Source organism: Cynocephalus volans, chromosome 10 (genome assembly GCF_027409185.1).
Source record: "Cynocephalus volans isolate mCynVol1 chromosome 10, mCynVol1.pri, whole genome shotgun sequence".
Lineage (NCBI taxonomy): Eukaryota > Metazoa > Chordata > Mammalia > Dermoptera > Cynocephalidae > Cynocephalus > Cynocephalus volans.
Window position 1 is genome coordinate 56473154 of NC_084469.1, and position 19391 is coordinate 56492544.

General features: G+C 50.9%; 2 protein-coding genes across 3 annotated transcripts; both read right to left on the reverse strand.

The window, feature by feature from the left end:
* Nucleotides 1-452: 452 nt before the first annotated feature.
* Nucleotides 453-8977, reverse strand: LGALS4 (galectin 4). Its single transcript, XM_063110721.1, has 11 exons — nt 8900-8977; nt 7663-7746; nt 7304-7392; nt 5766-5970; nt 3408-3542; nt 1797-1823; nt 1643-1657; nt 1432-1461; nt 1071-1159; nt 765-930; nt 453-685 (listed from the first exon to the last, which is right to left on the reverse strand). Exons 2-11 carry the CDS (start codon nt 7705-7707, stop codon nt 539-541), a joined length of 948 nt encoding a protein of 315 aa, XP_062966791.1. The 5' UTR covers nt 7708-7746; nt 8900-8977; the 3' UTR covers nt 453-538.
* ECH1 (enoyl-CoA hydratase 1) lies at nt 8924-16794 on the reverse strand. Of its 2 annotated transcripts, none has more exons than XM_063110719.1 (10): nt 16670-16794; nt 16076-16271; nt 15841-15929; nt 11022-11146; nt 10890-10938; nt 10634-10698; nt 9958-10028; nt 9786-9857; nt 9365-9515; nt 8924-9216 (listed from the first exon to the last, which is right to left on the reverse strand). In XM_063110719.1, the coding sequence occupies exons 1-10, from the start codon at nt 16779-16781 to the stop codon at nt 9112-9114; spliced, it is 1035 nt and encodes a 344-aa protein (XP_062966789.1). In that variant the 5' UTR covers nt 16782-16794; the 3' UTR covers nt 8924-9111. The 2 variants fall into 2 exon arrangements, with proteins under 2 accessions (XP_062966789.1, XP_062966790.1); XM_063110720.1 differs by having other exon boundaries at nt 16645-16727.
* Between the last annotated feature and the right edge of the window lie 2597 nt (nt 16795-19391).

Consider the following 19391-nt stretch of genomic DNA (forward strand, 5'->3'; position numbering starts at 1 on the left):
TGAGTGTCTAGATGGTTGGATGTTTGGTTAATGGATGGATGGAGAGAGACAGATGCTGAGATGGATGAGTGCAGAGATGGATACACGGATGGACGAAACGACAGGCCATATTGTGGCTAAGTGTGCAGCGTGGGAGCAGGACCAACCGGATTTGAATCCTGGTTCTGTCATTTATGGGACCTGTGACATGTTTGGGCAATTTGCTTTATTTTTTCTTTGCCTGTGTCCTCATCTGTGACAGAGGGATAATAATAGTTCCTACTTCCTGGGGTTGTGAGGATTGAATGAGCTGATACATATAAAGCCCTAAATTAGTGTTTGGGGCCTAAGTAGATTTATTATGATGGGAGGATGGGTGGGCAGACAACTAGATGGATGAATGGACAGTGCATGACTGAACCAAGAAGGCAGGAATAGTGAGGAAGGTGAAAGGAGACACATACACTCATGAGACACCCTCTGACACTTTATTAGGGGCTTAGAAGGGAGTCCTAGGGGATCTTTCTGTTTTCCCAAGAGTTATGGCCCCAGCAACAGATCAGATCTGGACATAGGACAAGGTGACGTCACCCTGGATTTCCAGCATGTCCACCCTCTGGAAGGCCGAGAATCGGTGGGGAAAGTCGAAGAGGTGCTGACCGTTGGCATAAACCTTGAAGCGATCCACGCCACAGCGAATGGACAACTGCAGGGACGGGGCAGGCATGAAGCTGGGGCCAGGACACAGGCTTTGGAGGGAAGGGGGAAAGAGACCCCAGACTCACATCAAAGTACCGTCCAGGACCAAATGGGTTGTAGGCGATCGTCCTCTCCTCGGCTCCCCACGAGCCATTCAAACGGCTGTTCCGAACCACGGCTCCCTCGACCAGGCGGGGATTAATGTGCAGAGCTATGTCCCCTGAGGATCCCACCTTGAAGTTGATAGCAAAGCTGGGGGCAGAGAGGGAGGTGGGAGTTAGATGGGTCCCCAAGGGAGGAGGGGACTGGGGACTGGACTCCTAGGTTCCCAAAGGAGGAGGGGTCTGAGGGAGGAAGGACTGGGGATTCCCACCTCAATCTAGATTCTGTACCTCTTGCTCGTGGGGGGTATATAGCCCTTGACTATGATGGTTCTTCGGGCTGTAAGCCCCCCATGCAGTCTCCCCGTATATGGCACAGGCTGTGGGAAGAGAGCATGGGGTCTCATCCTCTCTCGGGTTACCAGAAGCCAGATGCAGGAACAACTTTTCAGAGAGAGGCCCCACTCCTCCTGGGAAATGTCCCCAACCCCATTCCTCCCCAGCCCTGACCACCAACTCCACCCTCTCCCCACCTCCTGCTCCAGACACCCTCTCAGGGTTCCCCATGGATCAGCGCCCCCTCCCCACCATCAGTCCCTGCTTCCGCCAAAACTGCCCAGCACAGAGCCCCAAGCCTGGCATGACACCATACCGGGTTGAAGGTTGGGGGTCCTTCCATGGTCTGTGAAGTGAGGTAGAAGTGATATTATTTGACAATATCCAACAAATATTTACAGCACACCTACTATGTGCAGGCATTTCTCTAGGTGCTGGGTTAGTACGACTGCGACTCCAACCCCTCCAACCTCCCCTGACCCCAATTCTCACACACCCCCAGCTGGCCACAGAACCCTTCCACTTACGGGCAGTTGGTTCGGCTGTTGATGGCAGTGTCCGGGCATGGATGGAAGGAAGGAATGGTGAGGGGGGCTCAGGGCCTTTTAGCTGCCCCAGGACCGCCTCAGCCACTGAACCCCCACCTCAGGGGAAAACCGTCACCCACCAGCAGGTACTTACAGGGTAAGCTGGGTTAGTCATGGATCTCTGTGGGCACAGAAAGAGGTCATGAGGGGGACTCCAAATTTGGGCCTGCAAGGTGTCGAGGGTGCCTGCTCTGGGGCAGCTCACCACCGCCGTGTAAGGGAACTCTGGAGTCAAAGGGTGGCTGGTGACTGATGAGTGGAGAGGGAGGGACTCGCCGTGTTTAGGGATTGCCGATGCCCAGTGAGCCTCACCGCACAGCTTCAGGACAACATCTGCTAAGTTCTGTTCTCTGCCCTCCCCTGTGCTGTCTTCCTGCTGTCGCAGGGCCCCTGTCCACCCCTCTCCTCCCCGCTCAGCCCAGGGGCCTCATCATGAAGTCCAAGCTGCTCAGCAGCTCTCCCCGGCCCACTCCATACCCTGCTCATCTCAGCTCCAACCACGGATGCCCTGCCCGCCACGTGCCCAGCAGTCCCGCGCCACCAGGGCCCTGTGGCTGAGTCTGCCCCCGGCTCTCTCGGGCGTATGTGCGCGTGTCTGTTCCTGTCTCTCAGTCTGTCTCTCGTCTCTGCCTCTGCCTCAGATCCTCCCTCCCTCTCTTCCTCTCTGTCTCTCTCTCCTCCCTCAGCCACCTGCAAACAGGTGATTCCTTCTGTCTGGAACACCTTTCCCCTCCCTCGTCAACTTTTCCTTTCTCTCTGTTTCCTCCTCTTCTCCTCTTTCTATTTAACTCCTCTCTTCTTTGACTGTTATTTTCAGCCAGCTATTGTGAAGGCCTCTAAAAACCAGCCCTCCCCACCCCCTCCCTGCCTCCTCACAGGTAACACTACCTGCATTGAGGCTTACAGGGAATTCCCTTTCCTTGTGGCTTTATCACATCTCTCTCCAGATCCCTGAGCAACAGCTTGTGCTTTTCTTCTTTTATGGCTACACGGGTTTGCTCTGGGCAGGCAGGAGTCGCCTGGGGCTCGCAGAGGCCGTGCCGCTGCGGACACTGCGGGGAGCACGTGCAGGCGGCTGTGTGTCCACTGCCTAAATGGGGGTGGAGTTTCCGGGCCACTGTGGCATGTCTTTGCTCAGCTTTCACAGATGCTACCCAGCCATTTTCCAAGGTGCTTGTACCAATGTACACTCCCAACAGCCATGCATTGTTCCACGTGCTCACCAACGACTGGCATTGTGTACCTTTCCCCTCACAGCTCTTCTGCTGGGCACGTGGTGGTAGCTCGTTGTGATTTAAATTGAGTTTCCCAGGTGATTACTGTCGGTAAGCAACTTCTCCTGTATCTGTTTGCTATTTCTGTCTTCTCTACTCCTCCTTATCTTCACTTCCTGAAAGCTGACACACTTCCTGACCCCATGACCAGGTCATACCCTTCCTTTAGACTCCCCAGACCTCCAGCATATCCCTCCACCCGGTCCCAGCCCCAACCCCTCTGCCTGTGCTCCCTGATCCCGGCCCCGACCCCTTGCAGCCATCACTGCCTGGTGATGTGTCTGTCTTCCCAGTGGACTGTCTTGGTCATTCCTGGGTCCCTGGCATCACCCACCAAAAGGACTGGCACAGAGTCGGTGCTTGGGAAATCAATGGATGTGGAGATGAATTAAGGAAGCAAGGAAGCAAATAAAGGAGGGGACACCACACACCTGGTTTGGGGGGTGGTGGCCTCCAATGAAGTTGATTGATTGAAGCTCCAGATCCCCATCCACTTGCAGGTGGGTGACCATCTTTACAGGGAGCCGGTGCCTGAACTCATAGAAGGGATTTCCATTTACTACCACCTGGAGGGCAGGGAGAAGAGGTTAGGTAGAAACAGGAAGCAGAGAACAGAGATCTTTTTGACTTGGGTCAAAAGTCTTGGGGATGAGCTGGGAGAGACAGCCTCAGAGTCAGGAACCTTGGAGTTCACAGGTGAGAGATGAGGCCAAGGTCAAAGGTCAGATCACATTGGCGAAGGGGACAGAATAGAGAATTTAGTCTACGGATGGGGATTGGGAGAGAACCAAGTCTGAATTCTGGTTTTGGTACCAAATGAGTTGCGTTTGAGGTCTATCTCTGACATGGTTTGGCTGTGTGACCTCAGGTAAGTTACTTTACCTTTCGGAGCCTGTTTCTTTATCTGTAAAATGGGGGCTTGCTCATCTCTGGGATTGTTGGAAAGATGAAAATCCAGCAAAGCATGTCAAAGGCCTGTGGAAATCTAGCACAGAGCCTTGCCTTCTTATCACAGCTCAGTGTGCTGTAAGTTACCACGGCTTTGGGGCCGGCCTGTGGCGCACTCGGGAGAGTGTGGTGCTGATAACACCAAGGCCACAGGTTCGGATCCCATATACGGATGGCCGGTTTGCTCACTGGCTGAGCGTGGTGCTGACAACACCAAGTCAAGGGTTAAGATCCCCTTACTGGTCATCTTTAAAAAAAAAAAAGTTACCACAGCTTCTACTCAGTGCTAAGCAAGGGTTTGGGGCTGGGAGCCAGCTCCGCAGGACTGAGTGCCTCCCCATGCTAAGTGCTGTACACAGTGATATCAACTCGGTCATTCTCTCAACAGCTCTGTGAGGCGGGACAAGGGATTGTCCCCATTGTTCAAGAAAATGGAGTCTACGGGTGGTAGAGTGACCAGCTTGAGGCCACACATCGAAAGAGGCAAAGCCCACACTTGAACCCCAAACCATGATGTCAACCTCTGGTGATGAGGGGAGAAATCTGGTGCCCATACAACAGAAAATATAGTCCAGGTAGGTTCTCCAACCATGCCACTCTCCTCCAGGAGACTGCGCTATAGGTCACATGGGAATATGCCTAAGGGTGTCTGCTGCAGCGTTGTTCATGGGGAGCCCGAGGCAGGGACAGGGTAATCTCAGAGGGCATATGCCAGAGAGTCCTGTACTGCCACAAGAAGCCACAGACCAGGTGTATCCAAGCAACGCACAACACAATGACTGAGAAAAGAAACAGAAAATGCTGGCACAGCATTGAGTATAGACATATTTTTAATAAAAGGCACAGAAACAGATCTAGGCAGAGAGAAATCAGGATAAAAGTCACCCCTGGGAAAGAGGGGACTGGGTGGGACACAAAAGGGCTTTGGGACTTTAAGGGTCTGTTTCTGGACCAAGGTGCTGGTTATACAGGTGTGTTCTCTTTATGATAAAGCAGCAAACATATGGTGTGCACTTTTCTCCACCTGGTCATACTTAAATACAACATCAAAAAAATACGTGCATACTAGTCGTCCATCACCATGTGTGGGCCTTATTTGGACCCCAATTCAAACAAACTATAGAAAACAACGAACACTACAGCTTGTATGAGGTAGCTGGTACAGGACAGGATATGAGAGGACATTAAAGAAGAACTGTTCATTTTTAGGTGTGATAATGGCATCGAGACTGTTTTATTTATTTGCTTATTTGGTGGCTGGCCGGTGTGATTACATTTTTAGAAATAGAAACATTTATGAATGAAATGATGTGATGTCTGGAATTTGCTTTTAAATAACATGGGAGGGGGAAATGGGAGGCAGAGATGAAAGCAGAGGGACCTTGAGGTGACAACTCTTATGGGTGCAGGAGACACGGGGCCTGCTGCACTCACTTCCTGTGGTGTGTGTTCAGAGTTCTCCTTAAGAACTGGCAAAGGCACACATTTTGCAAGAACGCAAAGGGACAAGATAATATACATTAGATGAATTAGAAGGCTCTCAGCAGTAGAGGAATACTAATAATGAGAAGAGATAAAAGGGCTGAGCCCGTGGCGCACTCGGTAGCGTGCTGCGCTAGCAGCGCGGCGACGCTCCCGCCGCCGCGGGATGAGCGGTGCACTCCCTGGCTGAGCGCCGGTCACGGAAAAAAAAAAAAAAAAAAAAAGAGATAAAAGCATTTTTTTTTAATATGCAGGAAAGAAAGAAAAGAAAAGAAAAAAGTGAGATAGGAAGGAAAGAGGTAGAAAGGAAGGAAGGAGGGAAGGCAGGCAGATAGGCAAGGAGGGAGGGAGGCTCGGACCTTGTAGTGCTCAGCCAGGACCGTGAACACCAGCTCGAAGGCGGCGCCCTTGCGGAAGGGCATACTCCTCTTCCTCTCCTCGTTGCCCCACTTACCGCCCTGCTTCGAGTTGAAGACCACCTTGTCCCAGCCATCAAAGCGGGGATTGAAGTGGAAGGCGACGTCTGCCCCTGAGTCATGCCCCACCGTGAAGTTCACAAAGAACCTGGTGGGACAGGAAGGGCTCATTCTCCCAGTGCCACTGGTCAGTGCACGGGGCCTTCTCTGACCCACCTTGTCTTGGGGTTCCCTGACCCAAACCTCAGCATCAGCTCTGAGGGGTGACCTTGGCACTGTTGATCCAAGTGAGGAGGGGAGGTCGTGCCCCTTCGTTCCAGAAGGCAGATTCCCACCACCACCCCTCCACTCGCCACCTTTGCTTCTTAGGCCACTTCCCCTAGCCTCTCCCCTGATTCAAATTACAACTGCTACCGGGGCTCCTGTATTTACCATGGGCCAGACCCTGTCCTATGCACTTGACATCTATCAGTTCAGGTCTCCCTGCTCCCTTCCTGGCCTCTGCAGGCCATTCCCCACATGCAGCCAGAAGGACTCCGTGAACGCCCAAGCCACAGCACGTTCCGCACCTTCACCACACCAGCCCCCCCAAAGTTATTCTGACAGGGCAGGCACACGCCTGTCTCAGGGCCTTTGCACGGGCTGTTCTTCAGGCCTGGAGCGCCCTTTCCACAGCTGTCCCAAGGCTCCTTCCCCCACCTCCTTCAGGTCTTTGCTGAAATGTTCCATTTGCAAGGAGGCCTTTCCTGGCCACCCTATTGAAAGGGATAATGTCACCCTGTCCTTCCTTAAAACTCCCCGTCATCTTCCTTCCCTCCTTATTTTTCTCTATAGCACTTATCACCGTCTGACATATTATATATTGACTTATTTATTTTTCATGTGCCTCCTCTATTAGGATGTGGGCTCCATGAGGGCAGGGCTCTGTCCTGTTCACTGGTGTATCCCCAGTGCCTAGGCACAGAGTGGGCGCTCGCTCAGTGAATAAAGAAACAGCAGCTCCAGGAGGTCAGTTCAATTATTATCACCATTTAAGGCCCTAAGAAAAGCTAAGACTTAAAGACTTATTACCACACTTACTCTACGCTTATCACTGATTGTTGACTCCTCACAATTCCACTTTACGGATGAGAAAATGAAGCACAGAGAGGTATAGTAGCTTGCTGGCTCACACAGCTGGAAAGTGTGGAGCTGGGATTTGAACTCAAAGGCCTGTCTCGGAGGCTGTGATCTGAATTCATGCTACCATACCCATGAGTTCCAGTCCAACATTCCAACTCTAGGGCCCCCTCTCACGGTGAGCCCTCCCTGACTACTGCCAGCCCCCAGATGCCCCCTCCTGATCTGACCACCCAGCCCTGCTGGTCCTTGGTCATTGGGTGGGGTGGCAGAGTCCCCTCCCCAAACAGGGTGGAGGAAGGCAAGAAGGTCCCCTACAGCCAGACCCAGAAGCACCCTAGCCTGGCGGGGGAGGGTCTTACCTGTTCATGTGCTCACTGGCCACTCCTTGGATGTAAACGGATGTTCCAACACTGAGACCGCCTGGGATGGGCTTGTTGTAGGGCAGAGTCTGCAGAAGAGGCCAGGTGAGGGGCCTCAGAGGCCATCTGAGCCCCCCAGTCCCTTAAGCAAGGGAGAGGAAGGAAACTAAGGGTGAGAGGTCAGGGTGAAGATGAAGAGGGCTGAGGACACGAACAGCCTCAGCATCAGGGTGGGAGTAAAGCAAGCCTCAAGGTCAATATTGGGTAAATCAGACCCCAGAGTCAAGTGGCCCCCTGAGGGTCAGGACACAGTGTGGGTTAAGGGTGGAGCAAAGCCAGGGCCTGGGCCAGTATCTCACCGGGTTGTAGGTGGGCTGGTAGCCTGGTGGAGGGACAAAGGCCATCTCGAGAGGCTGGACTGGTGGCTCGTCCTGTGAGAAGAGCTGCAGGAGTGGGAAATGGTGGCAGATGGCAGGTGGTGGGTGGCTCTTATACCTGAGGGGAAGGGAGTGGCTGGCAGGGGAGAGTCCACGGGGTCCCTCTTCTGGGGATCCCAGGCTCACGTCTTCTCCTAGAGCACACCCTAGTCTCCCTTCTCTTACCAGACTCGCTGGTGACCAGCCAGGACCAAATCATCTGGGTCCCCTCCCCTAGGCCCTCTTGCAAAGAGGAAGAGCTAGTGAACTTCGGCCCTGCTGGAGCCTTATCTGAGTCCATAAAACCCTGCCCAGACCTCTGTTGGCAGAGGGAGGGTGAGGCCAGGCAGGTTGGGCAGGGCAGGGCAGGGCTGCAGGAGTGGTCCAGGACAGCTGGGTAGTGGAAGCAGGAGAAAGCAGGGAGGAGCTGGAAGTTCTTGACTCTCCCAGGAATGGTGGAAGGGCCTCAATTTATTGCATGCTCCCTGCACATCTTTGCAATGTACAATATATTGTATGTAGAGTGGTTTAAAGCACTAGTGTCCAGAGCCAGAAGTTCTGGGTTCAAATCCTGCCTCTGCCACTTCCTGGCTATGTGATCTTGGGTCAGCAGCTTACCCTCAAATTACACATTTGCCCATCTGTACGATGGGGGTAGTAAGAGTATCAACCTCACAGCGTCCTTGAAAGGAATCACTAAGTTAATAAATGCTCAGGACAGGGCTTGGTATATAGAAGCACTAACTTAACGCTGTGTCTCTTGTACTCATTCCAAATATAAACCCAGGAGGTTGGGATTATACATGGATAAGAAAACCTAAAGCTTAAAGAAATGAGGCAACTGGCTGAAAACTGAGTAGCAGTGGAACCCCAGCCAGATTCCAGCACGGGATCCCACTATCCTGGGCAAGAGAGGTCCAGGCAGGTGAGCACCACCCCCACCCGGGAGCAAGCAGGGGGACTGCAGGTGGCCTTTCAGCCCAGCGGGAACGAGCAACTTTTGCTCTGTTCCGTCCCTCCCAGACTTTCTATTGGTCTCACCTGTCCAAGGCTAGGCTGAATGGTCATCATCAGCATGCCACCCGCTCCCATGGACTAAGTCTCTATCTCCAACCCTCACAACTGTGGTCCTTGCAGCCCCTGGGTGCATTTTAGCCCCCTTCCCCTCCAATAAGCCTACCAGGTTTTTTTTATATTGCTTTATTGTTCATAGGCTGAAGATAAGGCCTTGGGCTTCAGGAAATCAATGTCATTAATTTATAAACTAGGAGACTACGGGAGAAGGCACCAAGACGACCAGCTTCACCAATCCTCCCTCTCTGCCGATGAGGACACATGGGCATGAGGCGGGACAAAGCCAGCCCCAAGCCAGCGCCTGGGACACCAGGGCTCTCAGAGCTTGGAGAAGGTGACGCTTTTCAGTTCCTTCTTCTCCATTGTGGCCTGGACAGACTTAACGATGTCCTTGGTTTGCAGCATGCTCATATTCCAGGTTGCCTGCATAAAGAGGGCCGGGGGTGTTGAAAAGGGTAGGGAGGACTAGCAGTGCACCAATGCCAGGACAAGGCCCAAGATGGGCCTCTGAGCCCCCCAGGTCACTCTGGGATCAGAGAAGGGTCGCGACTGGTCGGAGGAAGCGGCTTACCACGTAGTTGAGACTTTCGGCCACTGAATGGTCACGGGAGTAGAGCAAGTTGACTTTGGTACTCTGCACCGCCACCGGGCTCTTGCTGGAGATCTCAGCCGCCAGGGCAAAGGCCGCGTCAAGCATGACCTCCTTGTCTGGGAACACCCGGCTGCGAGGAAAGGGATTGGGCATCAGGCAGCTGAGAAGGGCTCTCTCCCCTCTCTCCTACAGGTGAAGAAGCGGCCACTCACAGTAGAAGGCAGAGGACCCCAGCGAAACAGCCTAATCAGAGCAGGGAGCTGACTCCCGAACAAAGAAATGACCACTCAGAGAAAAGACGCTACTTGGAATCCCTGGGCAAGGATGCTAGGGCACCCACAGAGCCCCCGCCAGGCCTTGCTGCCCCAAAGCACTTAACCACCATGGCCTCAGCCCCTACCTGACCAGCCCGCTGCCCAGGGCCTCATCAGCCATCATCTTGCGGGCGGTAAAGGCCAGCTCACGGACAAGGCTGCGAGAGGGGAAGGCGCACCAGAGTCTACTGTCACCCTGGGTCTGGAAGATGCCCTGCAGTCCCCTCCCACAGGCTCCCCTCCCTGCCACCCACCCACCTCTGGTTCCCGATGACCTTGGGCAGTCGCTGCAGTGTTCCTACATCAGCAGCCAAACCCACGTCCACCTCCTGCGGGGAGCAATCATGTCAGTGTTTGATTTCTGCCCACTATTGCTGCCCGTGCAACCTCCATGTCAATGAAATCTTGCATTTACTGCAGGGGTCCCACCCCCATCTCAGTGACTCCCTCCAAACACCCCATTCCATTCCCACCATCATGCTTTTATCCACGTAGATTCCTTCAGTCTCAAACAGAGCCCACCTTCCAGCTCCTCTGCCCTCCCAACCCTCAGGGCCAGTCATGTCTGTCTCCAGAGGGAGGCCGTCCTTAGCCTGACCCACCCGACCCTTTTACTGCATGCATGGGCTCTACCCTGCCTCCCACCCTCTCCAGCATGACCCCAGCAGCAACCCCAGTCTCTGGCATTGCCAGCCTCATCCCCACCCCCACACCTTTACTTGCTCATGGCCTCACCTGGACCATCTGTCCTCGACTTCCTCCACAGCTGAGCCTTCCTTTGTAAGGTTCAGCTCTAACTCTTTCATGAAGCCCTCAGAGCTCACTGCAGGCCCCTCAACCCCACTGGCCTGTACTGTCCCTTCTCTGCCCCAGCTCTGCTACTCATGGCACAGCTCTAGGCAGGACTTGAGGAGGCAGGAGCTTAGGAACTCACCTTCACCTGGAAGTAAGCATCCTGGGCACAGTAGCGGATATCACAGGCGGTGATGAGATCCACACCTGGGAGGTGGAGGCCAGGGACACTGAACAACCACAGGAACCAGCCCCTCCTCCCAGGACATGGGGTTGCATCTTGAGACAAAGTCTAACTGGCAACAGAGCTGAGTCTGGAGGTCACTAGCTGAGGTGGAAGGGCAGCGGCCCAGCTAAGGGGAGTGGCCTGGGTGGGGGGTGGGTGGCTGCAGACTCACCTCCACCAATGCAGCCCCCATGGATAGCAGCAATCACAGGCTTGGGGCACTGAAGGAACACAGGAGGGGTACAGTCAGGGCTGGCCCAGGGGAAATGGGCAGAGGGGATGCCCTTCAGCCTTCCAGAGTCACCTTCTCAATGACGCTGAAGGTCTCCTGGTATCTGGTGATGAGCTTACAAAGTTTCCAGCTGATGCGGGCCGCGTCATCTCCTTGGGGCTGCAGGAGGTTTGAAGCCACGTCCAGGAAGTCGATACCTGGCGAGGAGGCATGAGGGGGCTCAGTTGGCTTCCCAGGCCCCATTGCCTGGGGTCAGAACTCAGGTGCAGTAGCTTCGAACCTTCAAGCCACCGCAGTGGAGAAAGCAACAACTCACACAGGACTTAGTGAGGGGCCGCATGTAAGGCGTAAAATAAATGAAAGCTACCATTCACTGAGCCATTCCTCACTTAACCCTCACAACAACCCCGTGAGGTAGGTCCTATTTCCATTTTACCGATGGATAAACCGAGGCACAGAGAGGCTAAGCACTCGCCCAACGTCACAGTGGCTTGTAAGCAGTGGAACTGGGATGTTTGACCCCGGAACCATGCAGAGGGCTTCAGGGGCTGGGCTCTTCCCCATTACACCAGATGGCCTAGGAGTCAGGGTTTGTGGCTTCAGCAATGGAATGTTTCCTGGGATGGGAAGACCAGGATGGGCCAACTTTTGTGGCTCCCACTTCAAGATAATCCCAATCAGACCTTGCCTCCATTAGCCAATCTCCATAATCCCCATGGTGTCACCCCTGCTCCCAGCCCCATCCCCACAGTCTGTTCCCCACATGTAGCCAGAGGGAGCTTGTGAACACGAGTCAGGTCAGGGCCCTGGCTTCCTCCCTCCCTCTTCACCTAATTAGAATCAGACTCAAAGTCCTTTCCGTGACCTTCCCAGCCCTGCATGACCATCATCTCTGACCTATGGACACACTGACTTCCAAGAGTACCAGCACCACACACATTCCCTCCCAGGGCCTTTGTGCCTGCTGCTTCCTCTGCCTACAACCGTCCCTCCTCCTTTGATGGCCACAAGACTGATGCCATTGCTTTGTTCATGCCACAGCTCAAAGGTCACCTCCCCAGAGAGGCCTGCCCCAGCCACCCTAGCCGAACAGCAGTCCACCACCCTGTGCTCCTGACTCTGCCTTGTCCCCTTCGCTGCCCATCTTGCTATCACAGAACTTTGTGTTGAGCTGCTTGACGGCCTGTCTTCCTTTCTAGGATGCGAGCCCCATGAACACAGGAGTTTGGGTCTTTTTGCCCACCGCTGTATCCCCAGTGCTTGGAACAGGGCCTGGCACACAGTAGCTGCTCAGTAAGTGAACAATACAGACAACATCCCTGCCCACATGGGGAGACAAGTAAATAAGAAAATATATTTTGTCACGTGGTGGTGAGTGCTCAAAATTAAAGGAGGGAAGTGGAAGGGAGGGCGTGTGTGTGTGTGTGCGCGTGTGCTGTGAGGGCTGCTGCAGTGTTAAATCACCCTCTCACTGAAGTGACATTTGAGTAAAGACCTGAAGGAGAAGAGAGAGGGAGCCATAGGGACATCTGGGGTAAGAGAGTTCCAAATGTTAGGAACAGCCAGTGCAAAGGCCCTGTGTAAGGAATGCACCTGATGGGTGAGAGCACCATGGGAGAGGCCGCAGAGTGAGCCAGAGGGAGAGCAGGAAGAGGCCAGGCTGGAGGGGTGATGGGGGCAGATTGTGTGGGGCCTCCTGGGCCACGGGGAGGGCTCCGACTTTTACTCTGAGTGAGATGGAGCCACGAGAGAGTTCTGAGCAGCATCATCCTTCACTTTCTTCCTCCTACGGTTGATCATTCTCATCCTTTTGCCTGTCCCCTGATCAATGCCTTTTGACACACCTGAAAAATCATTCCCACATTTGGCTACATCCTTGACTCTCTGAGGCTTCACTGTTTAAATAAGTGAGACCGGAGGAGTGTTGGCTCAAGATAGAGCTGATCTGTGCAAGTTAAGTATGTGTAAGACAGGACTCCCCTCTGTGACATTACCAGGTCACCTCATCCTCTGGGCCTGGGATTTCTTCTCTGTAAACTGATGAAAAGCCCTCCCAAAAGCTGATGGGGCTGCAAGGATTCAAGGAGATGGAGCCCCACAGGCACTTTGAGAGGTGCCTGCTATGAAATGGCATCGCAACAGTTACGATTAATATATACTCCATTTCAGGGGAGGCCAGCACCACCTGGATCAGCCCGCTGACAACGTCTGAGAAGCTCCTGTGACTCAACAGGAGCTCTGCTTACTCCCGGAACAAGCCCAGCTTGGCATCTTGCAACACCTCCCTTCACTGGCTTTTCTGGTTTACTTGCCCTACCCGGACCTACAGACCCTGGCGTTTGCAACCTCTGCAAATAAAGGGCCCCAGACCATAGGACAAGGTGTCCCCTCAAAAGTAAGAACTAATCATTACAGAGAAGTTCCCTTTTTCCCCTGTAAACCTGACTGTTCTAAATATCGTTCGTAAACATAATACTGTTATTCATAATCATAAATAATAGCTGCATCAATTAGTGTTTTACATATTAACCCATTTAATCTTCATAGCAACCTGATGAGGTAGTGCTAACCTTATTTCCATTTCCTTCAGATGAGTAAACGGCAGCACAGAGAGGGTGAAGGACAGCAAGGTGGCGGAGGTGGGAGGTGCGTGGGGCCTGAGACCAGAGCCTTTGCTTTAACCAGCGTGCCAGCTACCTGGGTTACAGTCACTTAGCACTTAAGAGCGAGAACTCTATAGGCAGACAGCCTGAGTTCAAAACTCCCAGCTCTGTCACTAACCAGCTGTGAGAACTGGGCAAGTTTCTTCCTCTCTCTGGGTCTGTTTCCTCACGTTTAAAATGGAGATCATAATAGAACCTGTCTTGTAAGGCTGTGATTAGAATTCATTAATATGTTTTAAAGTGCTTAATATAAGGCCTGGCACTCCATGAGTGCTGAATAAAGTGTGTCTTTTTGTTTTGTTTTGTTTTTTAAATGAGTAGTTCCACTGTATCATTGGGTCACTGTGGGACCCTGAGTTTCTTCTTTCTGGACTTCAGAGTCTTACTACTGAAAACAGGATGAAACAGGCACAACTGGCTGGGAGCTGAAAGATGAGGCACAGCGCAGGTGAACCTCATCTTTCTCTCCTCAGACACGAGCTCTATGAGGTCCTATCAGGAACAGGGCCCCCCTGTTTCCATGGCACCCAGGAGGGGCTCTGGCACTGGACTGGCCTCATTGAATATTCATTGAATGAATAAATGAATGAAAGGAGAGACAGTGAGGTGTAGACAGAAAACAAGGGGCATGCGAGGATGTTAACAGAGGAAACAAAGAAACAGATTGTTTACTGTCTTCCCCACTGAGGTGGGAACTCCATGAAGGCAGGGCCTGGGACTGTCTCAGTCACCACCAGGTCCCCAGCACTGGGCTGGCCCTGGGCAGAAATCAGTGTATGTGACATTTCACTTCTGGTACGGTCCTAAAGGACCGACCCTCCCACAGATGACGACCACATGCTGAACAAGGTAGAAACAACTAACTGATTCTGAAGGGAGTTACTACTTAGAAGAAGGAACTGGCCCAAAGTTACCTATTTTTAAAGCTTTTAGCCAGAGGGCAGGCTGAAGCTGTACTTTAAGAACCATAAGACAGTCCAGGGTGGCCATAGCTATTGGAAAGTGAGGGGGGAAATTCCAGAAAGAGGAAATCCAGAGAGGGGAGCCCCCACGCATGCAGCCCAACACAAGATTTAAAAACTAATTCCATCTAAGCTGCTTAAACAGGAAATTCAACACTCTTTGGAGTTATATAATAGAATCCAGAGTTTCCACAACATCTTATTCCTATATCTCAATATCCAGGATACAATCCAAACTTACCTAAAATACAAAGAAACAGGAAAGTGAGAGCCATTTTTGAGTTAAAACATAATAAACAGAGACTGACTTCAAGATAACCCAGATGTCAGAATTAGGAGACAAGAATTCTATTTATTCATTTATTTATTTACTGGTGGCTGGCCAGTACAGGGATCCAAACCCTTGATCTTGGTGTTACAACACAGAGCTCTAACCAACTGAGCTAACCAGCTAGATGAGGAGACAAGGATTTTAAAGCAGCCATTTTATAATGTCTATGCTCAGTGGCACATATGCTGATTACAAATAAAAAGATATGATACATCAGCAGAGAAATGGGAAATATAAAAATAAAACCAAAGGGAAATTTGAGAACCGAAAACTACGATATCTAAAATTAAAAATCACTGGATGGCTTGGTAGAGCATGGTGCTGATAATACCAACATCAAGGGTTTGGTTGTCTGTACAGAGAAGCCACCAAAATTAAAAAAAAAAAAAAAACCAGTGGATGAGCGCCGGCCCGTGGCTCACTCGGGAGAGCGTGGTGCTGATAACACCAAGTCAAGGGTTAAGATCCCCTTACCAGTCATCTTTAAAAAAAAAAAAAAAAATCAGTGGATGGGCTCAAAAGCAGAATAGAGATGGCAGAATAGTCAGTAACTCTGATCAATGGAAATGACCCAATGTGAAAAACACATCTGTGGGACAATCAAAAGATCTAACAAACACGTAATGGGAAATCAGTTCATGTGTGTTGAGTAAGTACATGAAAGCATGTTATTATTATAACACACTTGCTGACACAGCAATAGACTCTGAGAGGTTAAATGCTTTGTTCACGGTCACAGATCCAGGATGGAAGCCCAGACTTCAGAGCCCATGATACTGTAATACTCTATTGGACTAATTTCTATATTTGAATTAGGCCTTTAAAAAATGATAAAAGTGGAAGTTAGAAGCTGCTTAAAACCCTAATTAAGAAGCACTGCCTATTGCGGGGAGCAGGGAAGCCTGGAGGGGGTGGGTGTGAAGAGCACCTAGTACCTGCAGTGAACATTTTTCCTGCACCAGAGATCACCACGGCCCGGCAGTTGGTGTCTTGAGCGATCTTGTTAAAGCACTCCACCATCTCGCTGTGGGGGAGCAAGGAGTGAAGGGCTATATCTGGGGTGGAAAACCTCTGCTCTCATGTCTATCTGTCCCCCCCGCTCCACCCCTGTCTAGTCCCGCAGTGCCCTCCTCCTCCTGCATGCAGTTCTCCAGGACCTGTAGGCCAGACCTCCAGAAGGCCTTGTTCATGGCATTCCTCTTGTCAGGCCGGTTTAGCTGCACATGCAAAACGTGTTTCTGGACAGGTATCACCAGAAGGGACTCATAGTTGTGATCTAGGGCTGTTGTGGAGGCCTCATCTGGTGCAGAGGAACCCATGGGGCGAAGGCTAAGGCGGAGACCTGGGTGGGTGGGTGTCATCAGTCCTGGGGAGAAAAAGGAAGGAAGAGCCTTTGATGACTCCAGAATGGGGACACAGCACCTCCAAGAGCAGAGTCACTTTAGTGACTCTAGATTGGGGAACAATGGCCCCTCAGGAATCTGAGTTTGTTAGGATACAGACTCTAAGATACGGGTGCACTTATCAGTGGCTTCAGTTGGAGGACTACTTCAGATCCTGATCATGGGACTGACCGAAGACTGGGGACACTGGGCCCTCAGTGAGCCCAGATTGTTAAGGCACAGGCCTATAGAATTTGAGAGCACATGGATCCCTGAGTTTAGCGGGCTCAGAATGTCCATGACCCGATAGCCTTCCCCATTTTACAGCCGCTATGAGAGCACGACAGAGCGACAGACCCCAACAGGTTAAGAGATGACTCACGCCGCGTCAGCAGATCGCGAAATCTGCGAGAAACCGCCGCAGCCATTGGGACTGAGCCGTGGGAGTGACACGACAGGAGGAAGCCCAAGGGGAGGAAACGGAAGGTCGCCATGTTGGGCGAGGGCACCGAAGCTGCAGCCTGACCAATAATGACGCTCTCCTTCCCGCCATCTTTACTAAGGGCAAACGGAAGACGCGTCATCGGTTCGCCTGCGCAAACATGGACCCTTTGCCTAAGTAGCAACCTGAAGCTGCTGCTGTAAGTTTCTATATAAAGTTCATCACAGCGCCATTTCAAAATGGTGGGAAAATTGGATAGCAGAAATGTCCAAGGACATAATGGCAGCGGAGTAACTGCAGCCCTGCAAGTTTGTAATCATGCATATATATCACGTTAACTAAAAAAAAAAAAAATTATTCAGTACCGTTTAGCCACGGAAGGGAAAGAGTACAGACAGGCCAATATTCAGCGCTGACTGTACATTTGGATTCCCACGCCACCACAAGGTCGTACTATTTCCTACTGCATACACAGGCTCAGGGATGGGAAGTCACTAGTTAAGGTAGCTGGGCCTGAGGAGTACTGAAGTAGGATTAGGCGGCTCCAAAGTCCATGTTCTCAAATAAAACCCTTTGGGAATAGCTAGTTAACCAAGAGCATAAAAAAGTACTGTAAAACTGCTTAAGTATGCTCCTTAGGGAGATGTGCCAAGGTGGTGAACAGATGTCCGGGCCAATGGGATTGTAGCGAATCTCTTTTCTGCTTAATGAATATGTCTCTTATTTGGTCAGACTAGATAGGCAAGCTCTTTTCCAAGATAAAATCAGCAACCATCCATTAACAGAGAACCTTAAATCTCCTATGCAGATACCAAGATGTGAGAAAAAATGTTAAGACGTAGAACATTTAGTATGATCCTTTGGTGTAAAACAGATAGTTGTACATGTCTGTGTATGTGCTGAATACGATATATGTATATCTCCATAAAGAGATATACATATACCACTAGAAGTTTCAAACTGCTAACAGAATGAAACTGGATGCTAGCACACAGATTAGAAAAATTCACTTTTTATCTCCTTGATGGGCTTAAAAACAACAAACCCTAGTTGATTTAATTATGGCTACAAGGTGACTGTAGTTTCGCCTTGTCCAGAGGTTCTTTTGCTTCCCCTGGTGAAGCAGTTTGTTCATTTGATAAATGATGCCACATGACTTCAGTAGATGTTATATTTTTAACACAATATTAAGAGTTTAAAAACTTCACAGTACACTCCCAAAGTGGGTTCTTTGTCAAGCACACACACATGAACTCCAAGGCACAGTACTTGTGATCTGCTCCTGCAGGTGACCTCCTGCCTACAGCATGAATCAAGGTCATTAAAACCAGGCTCCTTCTCAGTTGTACCCCCACTGCAAGCCATCTTCACAGGTTCACAGCTACAAGTGGGGAGTGTCTCTCCTATGTTGCAATTATATATATCGTTTAACCCAGCAATTCCACTGCTAGGAATTTACCTCCAGATTAATATCAAGGAAATTGGCTCAGATATTTGTATATTACCAGCCAGCTGCCGAGGGAGAAAAAAAAAGACATTTGTATAAGGACATGCTTTGTAGCAGTTTACTGTAGAAAAAAAGACGTGGAAATTATCTTTGAGACCAGGTTAAGTAAATTATGACACATCCATACACTCTGCAGGGGTAAAGATAAGATTTTTCTGAATGTGATACTGAAACAGAGTAAAGCTAGGCCTGTGAACCAAACTGACTCCATCTTCCCTGCAAAAGATACTTTTACCTTTCCACTCCTCAGTCATGAGAACCCCAGGGCAAATGATTATACCCCATGGCCCGACCTGATAAAAATAGACTAAGAGAGAAAACAGGTATTTACTGAGTTGCAAAACCCCTCCCGAAGGCTTATTTACCATAATTGCAAAAATTAAGTTGCAGATTAATCTTAAGACCCCTTTAGGAATTCCCAAATGTGCACAAAGATTCAAAGTGACCATTACAATGACCCTCCTGGGGTGACAATGAAGACCACCGCTGCCATCTTGGACCTACTGAGCAGCCTCAAGGACCAGAGCCCTAAACGAACATGCACTCATGATGCAACCAGGAAGAACAGAATGAACCACAACCCCAGTGAGGCTTAACTCTTCTCCCTATAAAAGACACAGGACAGCTCCCCCAGGGGGCTGGCTTTACTATAGCTACATAAGTCTATCTCTTTTAATAAAGTGTTGCTTGCTTTACTGCTGGGTACATTGTTCATTTCTACGACTTTGGAATCCAAGAGCTTAATTTAGTCACTGGCAAAAATTGGAAAGCTTTGGGTACTAGAGAAGACTCTAGCTGCAAGAGGCAAGTGGCCACTGGGACTATTTTGCTCCCATGTCTCTGCTGCTGGTAAGTCTCTTCTGGAGTCCCCAGCCTAAATTCTGAGGTGTCGGGCTGGCTCACAGACCCCTCATATGAAGGTCGTGAGCTAGGTAATTGAAAAAGATCCTGGGAGCCACTGACAAGGTTGACATGATTTAGATGCAAACTCAGCACTCAGCCCCCAGCCTCAGGCGGCGGCGGTCCCCTGGTGGCCTCCCGGGGGCATCCGGGGGACACTGTGGATCAGAACCTTTTGTCCTTTATACTTGTCAGATAACCGGGAACACCTGAGTGTACGTGCGCAGTTAATGTACTTACAAGACATGCCAAGTC